Source organism: Castor canadensis, chromosome 11, assembly GCF_047511655.1.
Source record: "Castor canadensis chromosome 11, mCasCan1.hap1v2, whole genome shotgun sequence".
In the NCBI taxonomy this organism is placed as follows: Eukaryota; Metazoa; Chordata; class Mammalia; order Rodentia; family Castoridae; genus Castor; species Castor canadensis.
In genome coordinates this window covers 18,735,100-18,750,039 of record NC_133396.1, presented here as the reverse complement: position 1 = coordinate 18,750,039, position 14,940 = coordinate 18,735,100, and the positions used below count along the sequence as shown (strand labels likewise).

At 51.4% G+C, this 14,940-nt stretch overlaps 1 protein-coding gene across 2 annotated transcripts; it reads left to right on the top strand.

Annotated features, from left to right (window-relative positions):
- The first annotated feature begins 7,183 nt into the window (after window positions 1-7,183).
- Window positions 7,184-14,694, top strand: Nr1d1 (nuclear receptor subfamily 1 group D member 1). Of its 2 annotated transcripts, none has more exons than XM_074045664.1 (8): window positions 7,184-7,827; window positions 10,866-10,934; window positions 11,209-11,297; window positions 11,401-11,545; window positions 11,822-12,465; window positions 12,773-12,958; window positions 13,527-13,737; window positions 14,364-14,694. In XM_074045664.1, the coding sequence occupies exons 1-8, from the start codon at window positions 7,797-7,799 to the stop codon at window positions 14,561-14,563; spliced, it is 1,575 nt and encodes a 524-aa protein (XP_073901765.1). In that variant the 5' UTR covers window positions 7,184-7,796; the 3' UTR covers window positions 14,564-14,694. The 2 variants fall into 2 exon arrangements, with proteins under 2 accessions (XP_073901765.1, XP_020031935.1); XM_020176346.2 differs by having other exon boundaries at window positions 7,185-7,827; window positions 10,605-10,934.
- Window positions 14,695-14,940: the final 246 nt, after the last annotated feature.

The window sequence follows — 14,940 nt, the reverse complement described above, 5'->3', positions numbered from 1 at the left end:
GCACATGTCTCCGCCGCCACCGCCGCAGCAGCCGGGCTGTTTATGAGCGAGTTGTTGTGGTAGAAATGGAGCAGGCTGCACATGCCCGGGCCATGTGACCCGGGCAGCCCGCGTGAGCCTCCACCCGGCACAAACACACTGGGTCCTGTCCTCCAGCGGCCAGAGAAACGAGAGACAAGAAGGAGAAGGAGTGAAAGGGCACTGGGCTCCCTTCTTGTCTCCTGGCCCTGTGTCCTGCTTCTGTCCCTTTTGTCTCTCCTGAACTACCATGGGAGCAATCGCTAGCAAGGAAACATGGTTTCCCAGGCACATTCTCCCAAGTAGCCCCTTGGTGGTTACACAGCCCAGAACCCTAACCCCCAAAATAACAACCTTTCCCTGCCCCCCCTGCCCGTCTGCCTTTGCCCAGAGCACAGAATCTCCCACTGCAGCCCTCCTGTTGTTGATGTGCTGACGTCAGCCCAGAACAGCCCAGAAGAGACTTGGTTTCCCTGCAGCCTAGGCTCCCCAAATCAGGTTACCCTGTCCCCTATTTCTAGGAAGGATGTCACACATGCATACAACTAGTGCCCACTCCAGAACTGCAAGGTGAATTCAGGGATTTGTTGGTCTGGGAACAGGAAGCAAGGTCCTTTCTTGCAGCCCTGCAACTGAGGGCTAGGAGGTTAGTAATAGGAAGAGAAAAGTATGTTTATTGGGAATGAGGAGGAGCTGAAGGCTGAGAGAGATCTAGAAGGGCTGTCACACCAACTCCTGCCAGCCGAGGACAAATGAGCGTGCAAAAGACAAGCTCAGCCTTCATTCCTCATGGAAGTGTCCCCTCCCCCACCTGCCTGGCACTCTAACCCCGGACCCCCACTTCCAGCCCTCTGCTCCTGTCCCCTGACAGCCCATGACCCTGTTTCTGAGCAGCAGTGCCTCTTGCTGGGATGTGAGGCTGCAGGAGTCAGGCGGACAGTAGGTTAGCAGGAACAAGCAAATGAAATGAGCACGACCCACATTTCCGCAGCACACCAAAACTTCGCAGATCCTGCATTGCAGAGCTAGCGCTTTTCTTTTTCTTTTTTTTTCTATCTTTCTTCTTTTCTTTTTTTTTTTAATCTCCGCTGGGCCCCTACACACGTCTGCATTTTTGCAACCAGCACAGATTTTTTTTTCCAGGGTGCAAACTGCGCATTCTAATGAGCCAAAGCTCCTTCCTGCCGCACTGAAAATCTCTGGCAAATTGCTTCTTCCCCCTCCCCTCCTAATTTAGAAGAGGGGGAAGGGTCCCGATTTTGTGAAGTTGCACCCTCTCTCTCTCCTTTCCTTACCCCCTCCCCCAAGATACCACAGTCCTTTCAGCTCAACTAACAGCTGCAGACCAGGGGAGAGGGGCAGGAGGAGGGAATGTGAGGCTTGTTCCTTCTTTCCACTAAGGCTGAGCTGGTGGAGTGGGGGGTTGCTTTTTCTTTTTACTGGGCAGGCCATTGCATCCCCCCCTTTCCCTCCTCATCCCAGCCAGTGTTTATATAAGCTTCCCAGAAGCTACACACAGCCCCTAATGCCTGCCCAGGCCTCAGCTTCTTGGAGGTTCATCCTGCTCACGAGGACTGTCATGAGCCTCTGGCCTCCCCACACAGCTGCATGGAGATCTGCAGATGCCCAAGGAATGGGACATGCTGGACAAGGAGAGGGTGTGAGATGCAGCTTGGGGTGGAGATGAAGAGAGGCACACAAGCAACTCTCTCTCTCTCTCTCTCTCTCTCTCTCTCTCTCTCACATACACAAACACACTTCTGTGCATCTCAGTCTGAAAAGGTTCAAGGACACCCAGTGGGCAGGGGCAGGTGCAGGGGCCTGGAAGGGGGATATACCAGTAGGTTGCAGCAGCAGCATAGCAAAGAACAGATAGACTTCAAGGTTGCATGTGCTGGACCAACTACCGCCCACCCCCTAATTAGGACCCATGCCAGAAAAATGGGTTATCTGGGGCTTAGTCTTCAGGTCTTGCCAATGACAGTTGAAGTCACCTCCAGGGTCCTGTGATATAGGTAGGATCTTGGGCTGTGACAACAGGAATTTCTTTTGGGTTTCCCAAAGCATCTACCTAAAAAAACATTGGTTCAGCATGATGGTTTTAAGTCTTTTTTTTTTTTTTTTTTTTTTTTTTTTTGGTGGGATTGGGCTTTGAACTCAGTGCTTTGTGCTTACAAAGAAGGCACTCTTCTGTTTTAGTCACTCTGCTAGCCCCTGGATAGTAGCTTTAGAGGGACACATTCTTTTTAAGATTAGGGTCCTTTCAGTCCCATAGTGCTTCCTTCCTGGGAATGTATGCAGAATCAAATTGAGGAGCTGGGGATGAAGCTCAGTGATGGAACACTTGCCTAGCATGTACCAGGCCCTGAGTTCTACCCTTAGCACTGAAAAAAAAAAAAAAAAAAAAAGAAGAAGCGGATTAGTTGAAAGCTCAGAAAGCCACCACCAAGAACAGACAGAAGTTGTATACAAAGCTGGCTTCTCCACATACCTACTCAAGCAATATGTCCCTCTAAAGCCACACATCTCTAAGTCTCAGTTTCCCTGATTCTATGATAGGAATATGACCTATAGCATAGACCTATTGTGAAAATTAAGTGGGAAAATGTGTGTAAAGTACTTAACACAGTACCTGGTATAGAGTTGGTACTTAATGCATATTTTCTATTTCCTTTCCTTGGAAAGAGCAGTAGTGAGGTAAAGATAGAATCTGAGGCAAAACACATCCATGGAACCCAATTCTGGCTCATGCTTTACCATCTCTTTCTCCATCTCCCCCAAAGAACAAGTTAACTCAGATCTTGTTCCTCCTCTGTCTTGGAGTCTTCCCTAGATGTGGAGGTTTGGGGTAGGGTAGGGAATGTGAGTTGACCTTTCAGAGACCAGGAAAAAGATCCAGGAGTGCAGGGAATGAGTCTCTTTCAGGTACTCAGCTGTTTCCCTGATTCAGGGGGATTCCCCAGGTTTCTGACTTAGGTTTGCATTACCTGGATAGACTGGTTCTTATACTGGGTAGTAGTTCTTTGGTGAGAAAGGAGGGGGATGGGAAGATGAGACTGCACCTACTGAAGCATGACCTGTTTTCAGCAAAGGACTCACCCTCAGTCTGTCAGTTAAGCAGTCTGCCCAAGATTTAGGCCACCCAGGATTTGCACAAGGCGTTGCCCTGTTACCCAGAACAACTTACTGGCAGGGAGAATAGGTCTTGTATCAAACACACACACACACATACACAAGTACACTCACAGCATTCATATTCACACATGCTGCCATACTCACACTCATACAATTACACACACACACACACACACACACACACACAGAGTGACTAGAACTTACAGCCCTCCATCTCTTTCCTTCTCTATCTCCTCTCTCCTTCCCAGTTCAAAGAATCTAGAACTAAAGACATTTGGAAACACACACACACAAAAGATCCAATGCCGTCCCTAATAGTGAAGGCAGTCCTCAGAATCTGCATGGAAATGGGGACAATATGGATCCAGAACTGTGTCTTACTGAGCACTGATTATTGAATTTGGTTTCTTTTTGGACCAAATTTGGATATAGGAGGAATGATGCATGTGTATGTGTATAGGTAGGGGTGTGTTGTGTATGTATGTGTGTGTGTGTGTGTGTGTGTGTGTGTGTGTGTGTGTGTGTGTCTTGCTAGAATGTCTTACTGGCAGGAGGGGAAAGGAGGTTGTGTTGAAGTACACCTGTTATGGTTAAGGTTAAGGTTGAGGTCCAAGGGAGGTCATGAGTCTACTCCAGGTCCCCAAGGGCCAGACAAGCCAGCCTTTTGCCCCTTCCTTAGGTGGCTCTGGTTCTCCTAGTCTCTGTCCTTCTCCCTTCAGCTGTTAGTAGAGACAGACTAGTGGTAGCAGATAGACAAGAAGCTTCTGGAACAGAAAGCAAGTCCTGCTTTTCATTCTGTATTCCTCTTGCCCATTGTAGAAGGAAGATCCAAAGTTACTTTTTGAGCTAGGAGTGGTAGCATACACCTGTAATCCCTCTACTCCAGAGGCAGAGACAGGAGGATCATTAGTTCAAGGCCAACCTGGGCTACACAGTGAGATCCTATCTCAAAAAAACAAAAACAAGCCAGGCATTAATGGCTCTTGTCTGTAATCCTAGCTACTCAGGAGGCAGAGATCAGGAGGATTGAGGTTTGCAGCCAGCCTGGCAAATAGTTCACAGGACCCTATTTCAAAAAAATTCATCACAAATAAAGAGCTGGTGGAGTGCCTCAAGCTGTAGGGCCTGAGTACCATCAAAAAAAAAAAAAAAAAAAAAAAAGACAAAACAAAGCAAGCCCCAAAGTTACCTCTTTGTCAGGGAGAAAAGGAGTGGCCCTATGCCAAGAGCAGAGAAGGGAGAGAGCAGAAGTAACTCCCCTCCTTGGCCTCCTCTCTTCCAGCCTTTGCCTTCTTACAGGAGCACAGACTGCAAAACAACCCAGCTTCTTGCCAAGAGTAGAGTTAAGCCGACTGAATTTCAGCTCTGGCTGCCTCTGCTCCCTCCTCCTCACTGGCTGCAAATTCAAGGAGGTAGTTTTGACCCCCGACTACTTTTTCCCTATAGTGACCAACACCCAGCAAGAAGCAGGAAGTGGGCAGGACCACCAAGGCAGTAAACTGAGCAGTGGACCTTGGGAGGACCCAGGGCAACTAAAGGGATTATGTTGTGCCAGTGGCTATATTGAGGCTGGTGGGAAGCAAGATACATCATGCCAGGGGCCCTGAGTTTAAGAAGCCCTGACAGATACCTGGGCTTGGCTCCTGGCACTAGGAGTCAGGAAGGCTTCAGACTAGGCAGCTAATGGCACCTCACCTCTCAGCTCTCCCTTCACAGTATAGTGGGAGGAGGTAGAAGGGGTGGAGGCTGAGCTCAGAACCAAGTTTTCCTGAAAAGCCTCTTTACTTGTTTGTCCTAGCCCCTCCCAGTTCCTCCCACGCTCTGCTGCAGCTTCCCAGCTCTGGCTCAAGGGCCAGGGAAGGCCAGAGAAAAGCCCACTTCCCTCTCTTTTGCCTGCTTTTGCTGGGGGTGGGGAACAAAGCTAAAACCTAGTTTACTCTAAGATGTCCATCTCTGCTGGATATCAGAGGTTCTGTGGTCAAATCAGCAGCCCAGTCAACCACCTTCACTGGCCTCACTGCCCAGCTTAGTCTTTTCTTTTTTAGTGGCACAAAATTCATGGCTCTATGCTTGGCCAGACAGGCACTCTTACTGCTTGGCCCACTCTGCAAGCCCTTTTTTATGATTTTTTTTTTTCTTTTCTTTTGTAGTACTGGGGCTTGAACTAGGGCCGCTTACTTTGAGCCACTCCACCAGCCCTATTTTTGTGGAGGGTTTTTTGAGATAGGGTCTTGTGAACTATTTGCCCAGGCTGGGTTAAACTGCAATCCTCCTGATTTCTTCCTCCTGAATAGCTAGGATTGTGAGCCACCAGCGCCCAGCTAAAATCTTCTTTAATCTTTTTTTTTTTGGTTGCACTGGGGTTTGAACTCAGGACCTCATGCTTGCTAGGCAAACCCTCTACCACTTGAGTCACTCTGCCAGCTGGGGATTTTTTTCAAGATAGGGTCTCCCAAACTGATCTCTGCCTCCTGAGTAGCTAGGATTACAGGTGTGAGCCACCAGCACCTGGCTCCAGCTTACTCTTTCCTTGGTGCCTCCTCCCCCCCCCCCGCTTTTTTTTTTTGAGTTGGGGTCTCATTATGTTGTCTAGTCTGGTCCCCATATCCTGAACTCAAGCAATCCTCCTACCTCATCCTCTCAACTGGGACTACTGGTGTGAATCACTGTGCACGACCCATAACCTTTTCTCTGCCTCTGGGACGATTGTCATATTTCCCAGGCAGCCATCAAGGCTGCCCTTGAGCTGCCTATGAACAAGAAGGCAAAGGCTTCCCACCTGAAGAAAACCCTCCTTAGAAGCACTCGGGCTGAGGAGAACTTGGCAGGGTCTGCAGATGGCTTAGGCTCACCTGGCTGTTTGAGGAAGTTCCCATCTCTCCCAGTAACCCAATTCCTCTAAGAGGACAGACCTCCGCTCCAGACCTGAAGTCCTGTCTTTCACCCCTGGGATAATTGCTGCTCTGAAGAAAGATACTAGCTGTTTCTAAGCCCTGTTCAGTATTTCAGTTGCTTATCTACCCATCATCTTGATGTTCAGGGTGGGCAAATGAAACAAGAAATGGATGTTTGACTTTGGGCTAGTGAACTTCTAAGCTTCATTTTTTTTCCTCAGTAAAAACAGGGAGGATTATTATTATTATTAATACCAATTATTATTTCAGTGGTACTGGGGTTTGAACTCAAGGCCTTGCACTTGCCAGGCAGGCAGGCACTCTACCACTTGAGCCACACCTTTAGCAGGAGAGGGAGGATTAAGATGATCTTCATGTTCTCTTCTGTGGAATCCACCTGCTACCCTCAAGAACTAAGGGAAGGGTAGGGGGAGGCACTCTGCCCCATTACTTTAGGACCTGAAAGCACTTTCACCAGGAAGTTCTCCTCTGTTGTCCTTTTTATTTTACAAAGGGAAGTGACTCACCCCCCAATGTCACCTTGAGTGGGTGGTGTGGTGTCATACAAGCAAACAGGGAGTCCCTAGGGATATCCCCACCTCTGACAATCCTTTCCCTTGGGGTGTTCTCTATAAGGGGAGTAGGAGAGAAAAGGGGTCACACTGCCTTTCCTTCTTAGGCCTTGTCTCTGTACCAGAAGACAGCTTAATCTCCTGACTCAAGGGAAATCTCCCTTCCCTCCTTGTCTCTCTCCCCGTGTCACCAGTAACCTCAGGGTGAGGTCAGTCCTGCAATCACGTGAAGCGCTCACGTTTGCAAAGTTTGCAGAAAGGGCCTGTTAGCTTTGATCTCTCAGGAGCAGCCAAGCTTGCCAGTCCCTCCCCAGGAATTCACATGCCCTTGCCATACAGGCTTTCCAAACACGCCACCCTGACTCTTCAGCGCACCCCACCCAATTCCACTTCCAGCTCCTCCCTGCTGCCAGCAAACACTTTTGCAAAGCAAAAGGAGGAACTATACACAGTCCGCCTCCTTTGTCAGTGGACTACAACTCCCAACAGTCTTAATGGTGCGCAGGCGCACGGAGCTCAACGTGCCGGCTGCTGGAAAAGTGTGTCACTGGGGCACGAGGCGCTCCCTGGGATCACATGGTACCTGCTCCAGTGCCGCGTGCGGCCCGGGAACCCTGGGCTGCTGGCGCCTGCGCAGAGCTCTCTGTCCCAGGGAAAGGTTGGGGCAAAAGGCGACTGAGATTGGCAGAGTGAAATATTGCTGCCCGGGGAACGTAGCAGGGCACACGTCTCTCCTCTTTGCGCCTGGGTGCTCCGTTTCTCCCAACACCTACTTAACTTCCTGGTTGCAACCTCTCTGTCTTTCTGGGACTTTTGCACTGGGAGCTCCAGATTCGCTACTCTGCAGTGCCGCGGAGCCGGCAGGCAGTGGCACCCGGTGCACTGCAGAGACACGACCCTCCTTGGTACCTTCTAGCCAGAACGACTGCAGGTCGATTCCCACCCCCACCACCACACTCTGCTCTTCCCATGCAGAGCAGACCTCCGTGGCCTCAGCGTCCTATCCTTCTTCAGGGCTGCAGTCAGGCCACCCCAAGGTCTTGCTGCAGGGTGCCTCGAATCCTGATCGTCATCCACTCACTGCCCACAGCCAGTGCTCAGGAGGCAAGAGCGACTATCACAACCTCCAGTTTGTGTCAAGGCCCAGTTTGAATGACTGCTCTTAGCCGGTGAAGAAATGACGACCCTGGACTCCAACAACAACACAGGTAAACGAGATTCTTTTATTACTCTCATCCTGGCTCTGTCACTGTCACCCTACTTCCATCTACAGCTTATAAAGAGAAGAACTTTGTAAGTGACTGGGGATTCCCCATGCCTGGGGCTTTGCTAGCGTGCTGAGGAGTCATAGGGTGGGTTTCGTGCTGGGACTGAGTCCTGAAGCGCACCATCACCACTCCTCAGAGTCCTAAAGCTCCTTTGAACCTGAAAGATGCGAATTCCGGGCAGGAAGAAATGGAGAGGTACGAGTGGTGAGATGAAGAGTTTAGAGGGACTGAGGGCTTTGGAGCAGTGCCCTGAAACGTTCCCATCTGTCTGCCCCCTGCAACTGTGGAATGCCTGACCTCGGAAGGAGGACCTCTACGCTTCCGTTCCCCCTTCCTCTAGTTCCCGCAGGCACTAGGGACTTTGAGAAGCAAGAGAGGCTGGGGAAATGGGTCGTATCTCACAGGGGAATCCTCAATGACAGTAGGAAGCAGCACTTGAGGAATCCGCAGTGTGGTGCTCAGCCCCAGACAGGGCACCCATAGCACCCGAGCTCAGGGAAGGCTCACATGGCCATAGAGCTGGGCCCACGTGCTGCATTTGTTTTCATTCAGCAGAAGCCGTGGCTGTCATCCCATTGGTTGTTGATTCCCGGCCCCGTTACATAATGAGCACCGCCCCCTGGTTGCCAGGGCAACGCGTGTTCCCATCTTTCCTCCCCATGCCTGTCCCGGCCCAGCTCTGGTTCTGGGCCCAGCCCAAGACCCAGGACGCCGCAGAGGGGGCGGGGTGAGGGCGGGGCTGCTGCTCTTAGGAGGACGGGAAGCTCTCGAAGAGGGTGGAGCCTCGAGTTCCGGGGTTCCTCGTTGGGGAGCCACGTGCGAGGGGCACACGTGGAGCAGGGACGTGAGGCCGGCTGAGGGCCGGCTGAGGGCCGGACTCCCGCCCCGCCCCGCCAAGATCTGGGTGAAGCTGGGCTGACTCACTGCCCCCGCCTGCCTCCTTTTCCTGTCTGCCTGCCCTGACCTCTTCCTCCCGCTTCACTGGGGTAGAGTGAAATGGGGACACCCCGCACTCAACTTTAAGCTTCCCAAAGGGACCTCACACCTAATCACCCTTCTCGCTCCTTTCTCCTTTTTTTGATTTGTACTTCACTGAATTTAGACCCAATCTCCAGTTCCCCACGCATCTTTCCTTCACCTGCAAGCACTGTCTTCCTCTTACCTCCCTCAAACAGCTATAATCCCACAATCATAGCTTTCATTTCTCTTTTTCTCAAAGAAAGAAAAACAGACCCAGAGAGGGGGAGTTGATTTTTCTCTAGGTTACAAAGCAAGTTGGTAGTGATAGATCTAGATCTAGAATTTAGTTCTTTTGAGGGTGCCCCTCGCTTCAAAGTTGGAAGTCTCTTTGGATGATGGTCTCACTTCCTGTTTGAGAATGGGTAAACTAGGTCAAGTTCATTTACCACCAAATAAATATCCCATCCTCTACCTCGGCCCTGAAACTGTAGGAGCTGATCTGTTGTGCAACTATTTTACAGGGAGCTGGGTTCACCCTGAGCAACCTTGAGCTATTTTAGGTTGCCCTGCCCAGTTTAGTGTGTGTCAGTGGGTGAGCAAGACATGTGCCTCTGTAGACACTGTGGCATGGCATATGTCAGTTCACACGTGTCCAGGGATCCTCCCTTCATCCACCCCGCCCATGGCAGTTCAAACTAGGTGCTTTGGCAGAGGTGTGGCACTCAGGTCACCCTTTTTTTCCTGCTAACATCACTGGAGCAGAGCCACCTGGTTGACAGTGTATCCTGAGGACCAAAGTCCCTGAGTGGTCAGCCAAAGTTATGGCCTTGCTGAAATCTGAAAGGGGGAATTCCAGAGCCCTAGGCTGGACAATTTGTACTTCACTTCCACCTCCTGCAACTCTCACTGCTAAGTCCTTCCTAGACTCAGAGATACGTCGCTGTGACTCATCTCTTGGAGGCCAGAGGAACCAGGTTGGGCAGGTTCTTTCCCTATAGTACCTTCTGAGAATGTCTCCCAGTTTGGGGGAAATATGACTGTGTTACTTTTGTATAAGACCTCTACTCTCTTTGTTGTTAGCTAACCAGACTTCATGGTCCATAGTCTCATGGTGTTAGAATTGGCAGCTGGCTTTTTTGTGTTTTTTGGCATGATGTGTTTTTGTCAATGCTCATCCAATACGCAGTTCTGCCACTGACAACTAAATCATTAGCTGCAGTTGATATTCCCCAAGAAAGTGTCTAGGGCAGAGAGGTCATGCCTCACACCCCAAAGCATAGCTGAATGTATCCTGCAAAGAAAGGGCTGTGGGTATTGGTTGGCCATGCCATATCTAGCATATGTTGAGTTTCTTACTGTGACTAGGTGGGTGGTGTCATATTTAGTATGTACTGGGGAGTTGCTTATTAACTCCAAGGTTAGGAGTTTCACGTGGTTGACTTTTTACTTTTTTTGGTGGGACTGGGGTTTGAACTAGGGCTTCAGGCTTGCAAAGCAGGCACTGTACCACTTGAGGTACACTTCCAACCCATTTTGCTCTGGTTATTTTGATGATGGAGTCTCTTGAACTATTTGTTTAGGTTGGCCTTGAACCATGATTCTCCCAGTCTCAGCCTCCCAAGTATCTAAGATTATAGGGGTGAGCCACCAGCACCTGGCCTTACATGTGTTTTGGGGTGCACTACTGGTGAGCACAGTGGTGCCATAGGACTGAAGACATGGCAACTGACACCCCCTTCCCTGTGTTCTCCTGCCAGGTGGTGTCATCACCTACATTGGCTCCAGTGGCTCCTCCCCAAGCCGCACCAGCCCAGAATCCCTCTATAGTGACAGCTCCAATGGCAGCTTCCAGTCCCTGACCCAAGGCTGCCCCACCTACTTCCCACCATCACCCACTGGCTCCCTCACCCAAGACCCGGCTCGCTCCTTTGGGAGCATTCCACCCAGCCTCAGTGACGACATTTCCCCTTCTTCTTCATCTTCATCCTCCTCCTCCTTCTATAATGGGAGCCCCCCAGGGAGTCTACAAGTGGCCATGGAGGACAGCAGCCGAGTGTCCCCCAGCAAGAGCACCAGCAACATCACCAGTGAGTAAATGTCCAGTTGATTTAGGGGAAGGGAAGTAGGCCAGGGCTTAGTTGGGAGTTGGTTTCCACGTGACAGTTACTCTCAGGGTCTATCCTGGCCTCCAGTATTTCTCAAGTTGCACCAGCCCCAACCCAGCTCAGTCTGGTCACCTGAGTGCTCCTTGACACTGGAGTTCCTCTGTAGCTTTACTCTCCCAGAATCTCCAGTCCAGAAAGCCTTCCATATCTCAAGCTACTCAGGCCTCTGCTTATCCATGTCTGTCTCTTCCCACAGAGCTGAATGGCATGGTGCTACTGTGTAAAGTCTGTGGGGACGTGGCCTCAGGCTTCCATTATGGAGTACATGCCTGTGAGGGCTGCAAGGTGAGGAGGGTTGGGGGTAAGGGCAGGGTCAGGTGACTCCTTCCCTAGGATACACAGGCCCAGCCTAAGATGGAGATATTCACTAGCCACTATTGCCCTCTAGGGCTTTTTCCGTAGGAGCATCCAGCAGAACATCCAGTACAAAAGGTGTCTGAAAAACGAGAACTGCTCCATTGTCCGCATCAATAGAAACCGCTGCCAGCAATGTCGTTTCAAGAAGTGTCTCTCCGTGGGCATGTCTCGAGATGGTGAGGCAGCAGTCCCACATCTTCCTCTTCTACCCAGTTTCTGATTTAATCCCTCACTTAAAAAAGAAAAAAACAAAAAACCGAGTTCCAAACCTTGACACATATTATGAATCTCATTTTTGGCGGCACTGGGGTTTGAACTCAAGGCCTCACACTTGCTAGGTTATAGTTTTGATGTGGAACCCCAGGCCTCTGAGGTTTTGCCCTTTCAGGAGGAAGGAAGAGACTCGTGAGTGTGTATGAGAACTTCCTGACACTGCTCTCATTCTGTTGCAGCTGTGCGTTTTGGGCGCATCCCCAAACGAGAGAAGCAGCGGATGCTTGCTGAGATGCAGAGTGCCATGAACCTGGCCAACAACCAGCTGAACAGCCAGTGCCAGTTGGAGACCTCGCCTACCCAGCATACCACATCAGGCCCTATGGGCCCCTCACCACCTCCTGCTCCAGCCCCTTCACCCCTGGTGGGCTTCTCTCAGTTCCCCCAACAGCTCACACCACCCAGATCCCCCAGCCCTGAGCCCACCATGGAGGATGTGATATCTCAGGTGGCCCGAGCCCATCGAGAGATCTTTACCTATGCCCATGACAAGCTTGGCACCTCACCTGGCAACTTCAATGCCAACCATGCATCTGGTAGCCCTTCAGCCACCACTCCACATCGCTGGGAGAGTCAGGGCTGCCCACCTGCCCCCAATGACAATAACACCTTGGCTGCCCAGCGTCATAATGAGGCTCTGAATGGTCTACGCCAGGGCCCCTCTTCCTACCTTCCTGCCTGGCACTCTGCCCCTGGCCACCACAGCTGCCACCAGCCCAATAGCAATGGGCACCGTCTATGTCCCACCCATATGTACTCGGCTCCAGAAGGCGAGGTAACTGCCAACAGTCCACGGCAAGGCAACTCCAAGAACGTTCTGCTGGTGAGGACATGGAGTGGGTGCAGAGGGGGACCTGGAAGAATGGACTTAGCATAGGGCAGCTGAGTGTTCCTGGAGGCTGAGGGTGGGGAGACCCTCTTCCTAGGAGATGATTTCCTGTCCTACAATCTGGGCTTTGCCTGGGAATCTCTAATCTTTACTTGGTACCTGATGGCTGTTTTACGTTAAAGATCTTTCTTCCAGAGCCACAGCCTTTAGCCTAGGCAGAATCTGGAGGCCAGGCCTGCAGGGGAGCCTATCTGAGCCAACCTGGCTGATAACGCCCCTTCCTACAACCCTTCCTCCCCAGGCATGTCCCATGAACATGTACCCCCATGGACGCAGTGGCCGGACTGTGCAGGAGATCTGGGAGGACTTCTCTATGAGCTTCACGCCTGCTGTGCGGGAGGTGGTAGAGTTTGCAAAGCACATCCCTGGCTTCCGTGACCTTTCTCAGCATGATCAGGTTACCCTGCTTAAGGCTGGCACCTTTGAGGTGAGTGACTCTTTTTGCTCCCTGGTTTTGTTTTATTTTTTTCCTAGTACTGGGGTTTTGAACTCAGGGCCTCCCTTCTTCCTGCTCTGGACTTTGGGAAGGGTCCATGGAGTGGCTTGGTGTTTAGGGTGGGAAGGTGCTTCTGCTTGCTAGGCCAGAGCTCTACCACTTGAGATATTCCATCTGGGCAGTGGTTCTGAAAGGCTTTGGAAACTCTACCATCTGACGGACAGAGCAGAACCTCTCTCATTCTCACCTCTAGGTGGCCGAGACTTCTCGTCATCTCAGCTGGCATCTAATCACAACCCTTTATATGAAAATAATGCCACAGGGTACATTGATGCCTCCATTCTAGACATGAGCAAATTAACTTTGATAAAGTGTCTATTCCAAAGTCAGCAGCATGCTCTCTGTTCTGAACTTCCCCATTGCCCATTCAGAAATGACTACCCCCCCCCCAAAAAAAAAGGAACCTAAGGCAGCAACACCACTGAACCCTTTGACAAACTTTGGGCAGTTTGGCAAGTGTTCCTCCCACCTCACCCAATCTGACTGTCCCCTACTTCAGGTGCTGATGGTGCGCTTTGCATCGTTGTTCAACGTGAAGGACCAGACGGTAATGTTCCTGAGCCGCACCACCTACAGCTTGCAGGAGCTTGGCGCCATGGGCATGGGAGACCTGCTCAATGCCATGTTCGACTTCAGTGAGAAGCTCAACTCCCTGGCGCTTACCGAGGAGGAGCTGGGTCTCTTTACCGCGGTGGTGCTTGTCTCTGCAGGTAGGTCAAGCTCTCGCCTGACTTGGGAGGAGGCAGACGCAGTTCAATTTAACACACCTTTTATGGAGTACCTACTCTGTGCCAGGCCCTGCACCAGGCACTGGGGATACAGACATGATTCAGACACAGTCTAGCTTGGGAAACAGACTCATGCCCAACTAATTATAAAACAGTGAGATAAGTGTCACAGTAGAAGCATGAACCAAGAAAGCACAGACAACTATTTCTGCCTGGGGGAGCTTGGGAAGGAGGTGACACTTGAGTGGGGCCTCAAAGGGACAAGTAAGATGTTGCCAGGCATAGAAAGGGGGAAGGGCATCCTGGGCAGAGGGATCTACAGAGCAAATAGCAAGGGAGCCTGGCCACATGTGGCCTCTTCAGGGGAGGAGCGTGCTCTTTTCGGGATGGGGGCTGGCCAGCCTGTGGCCCATGCTCCTGGCATTTAGGCATCCCCTGCTTTTGGGCAGAGAACTGGGAGAAGGAGTGATGCTTTCCTTCTCCTTCCCTGTTGGCCCTCTGAGGGGCCTCAGGGAGAGGCTGCCTTGCCTGCCAGGTCCTCGCAGACCTCCGGGTCCTCGTCAGAGGAGCTCAGGGAGTCTGCCTCACTGCTGTCGTCTTCCCCACAGACCGCTCGGGCATGGAGAATTCCGCTTCGGTGGAGCAGCTCCAGGAGACGCTGCTGCGGGCTCTTCGGGCTCTGGTGCTGAAGAACCGGCCCTTGGAGACTTCCCGCTTCACCAAGCTGCTGCTCAAGCTGCCGGACCTGCGGACCCTGAACAACATGCATTCCGAGAAGCTGCTGTCCTTCCGGGTGGACGCCCAGTGACCCGCCCGGCCGGCCTTCTGCCGCTGCCCCCTTGTACAGAATCGAACTCTGCACTTCTCTTTCCTTTACGAGACGAAAAGGAAAAGCAAACCAGAATCTTATTTATATTGTTATAAAATATTCCAAGATGAGCCTCTGGCCCCCTGAGCCTTCTTGTAAATACCTGCTCCCCCGCCCATCACCGTACTTCCCATCCTCCCCTATTTAAACCATTCTTGCTCTCCCACCCTCTTCTGGCCCCCCAGTTTGTTCTGTTCCTGTCTCAAATCCAATAGTTCACAGCTGAGCTGGCTTCTGTGGTGTGTGCTCGTTTGGGGGTGGGGGATCTAATGCCAAGGCTGGGGAGGGGGTGGGGACACCTCTCCATCTGGTCAGCT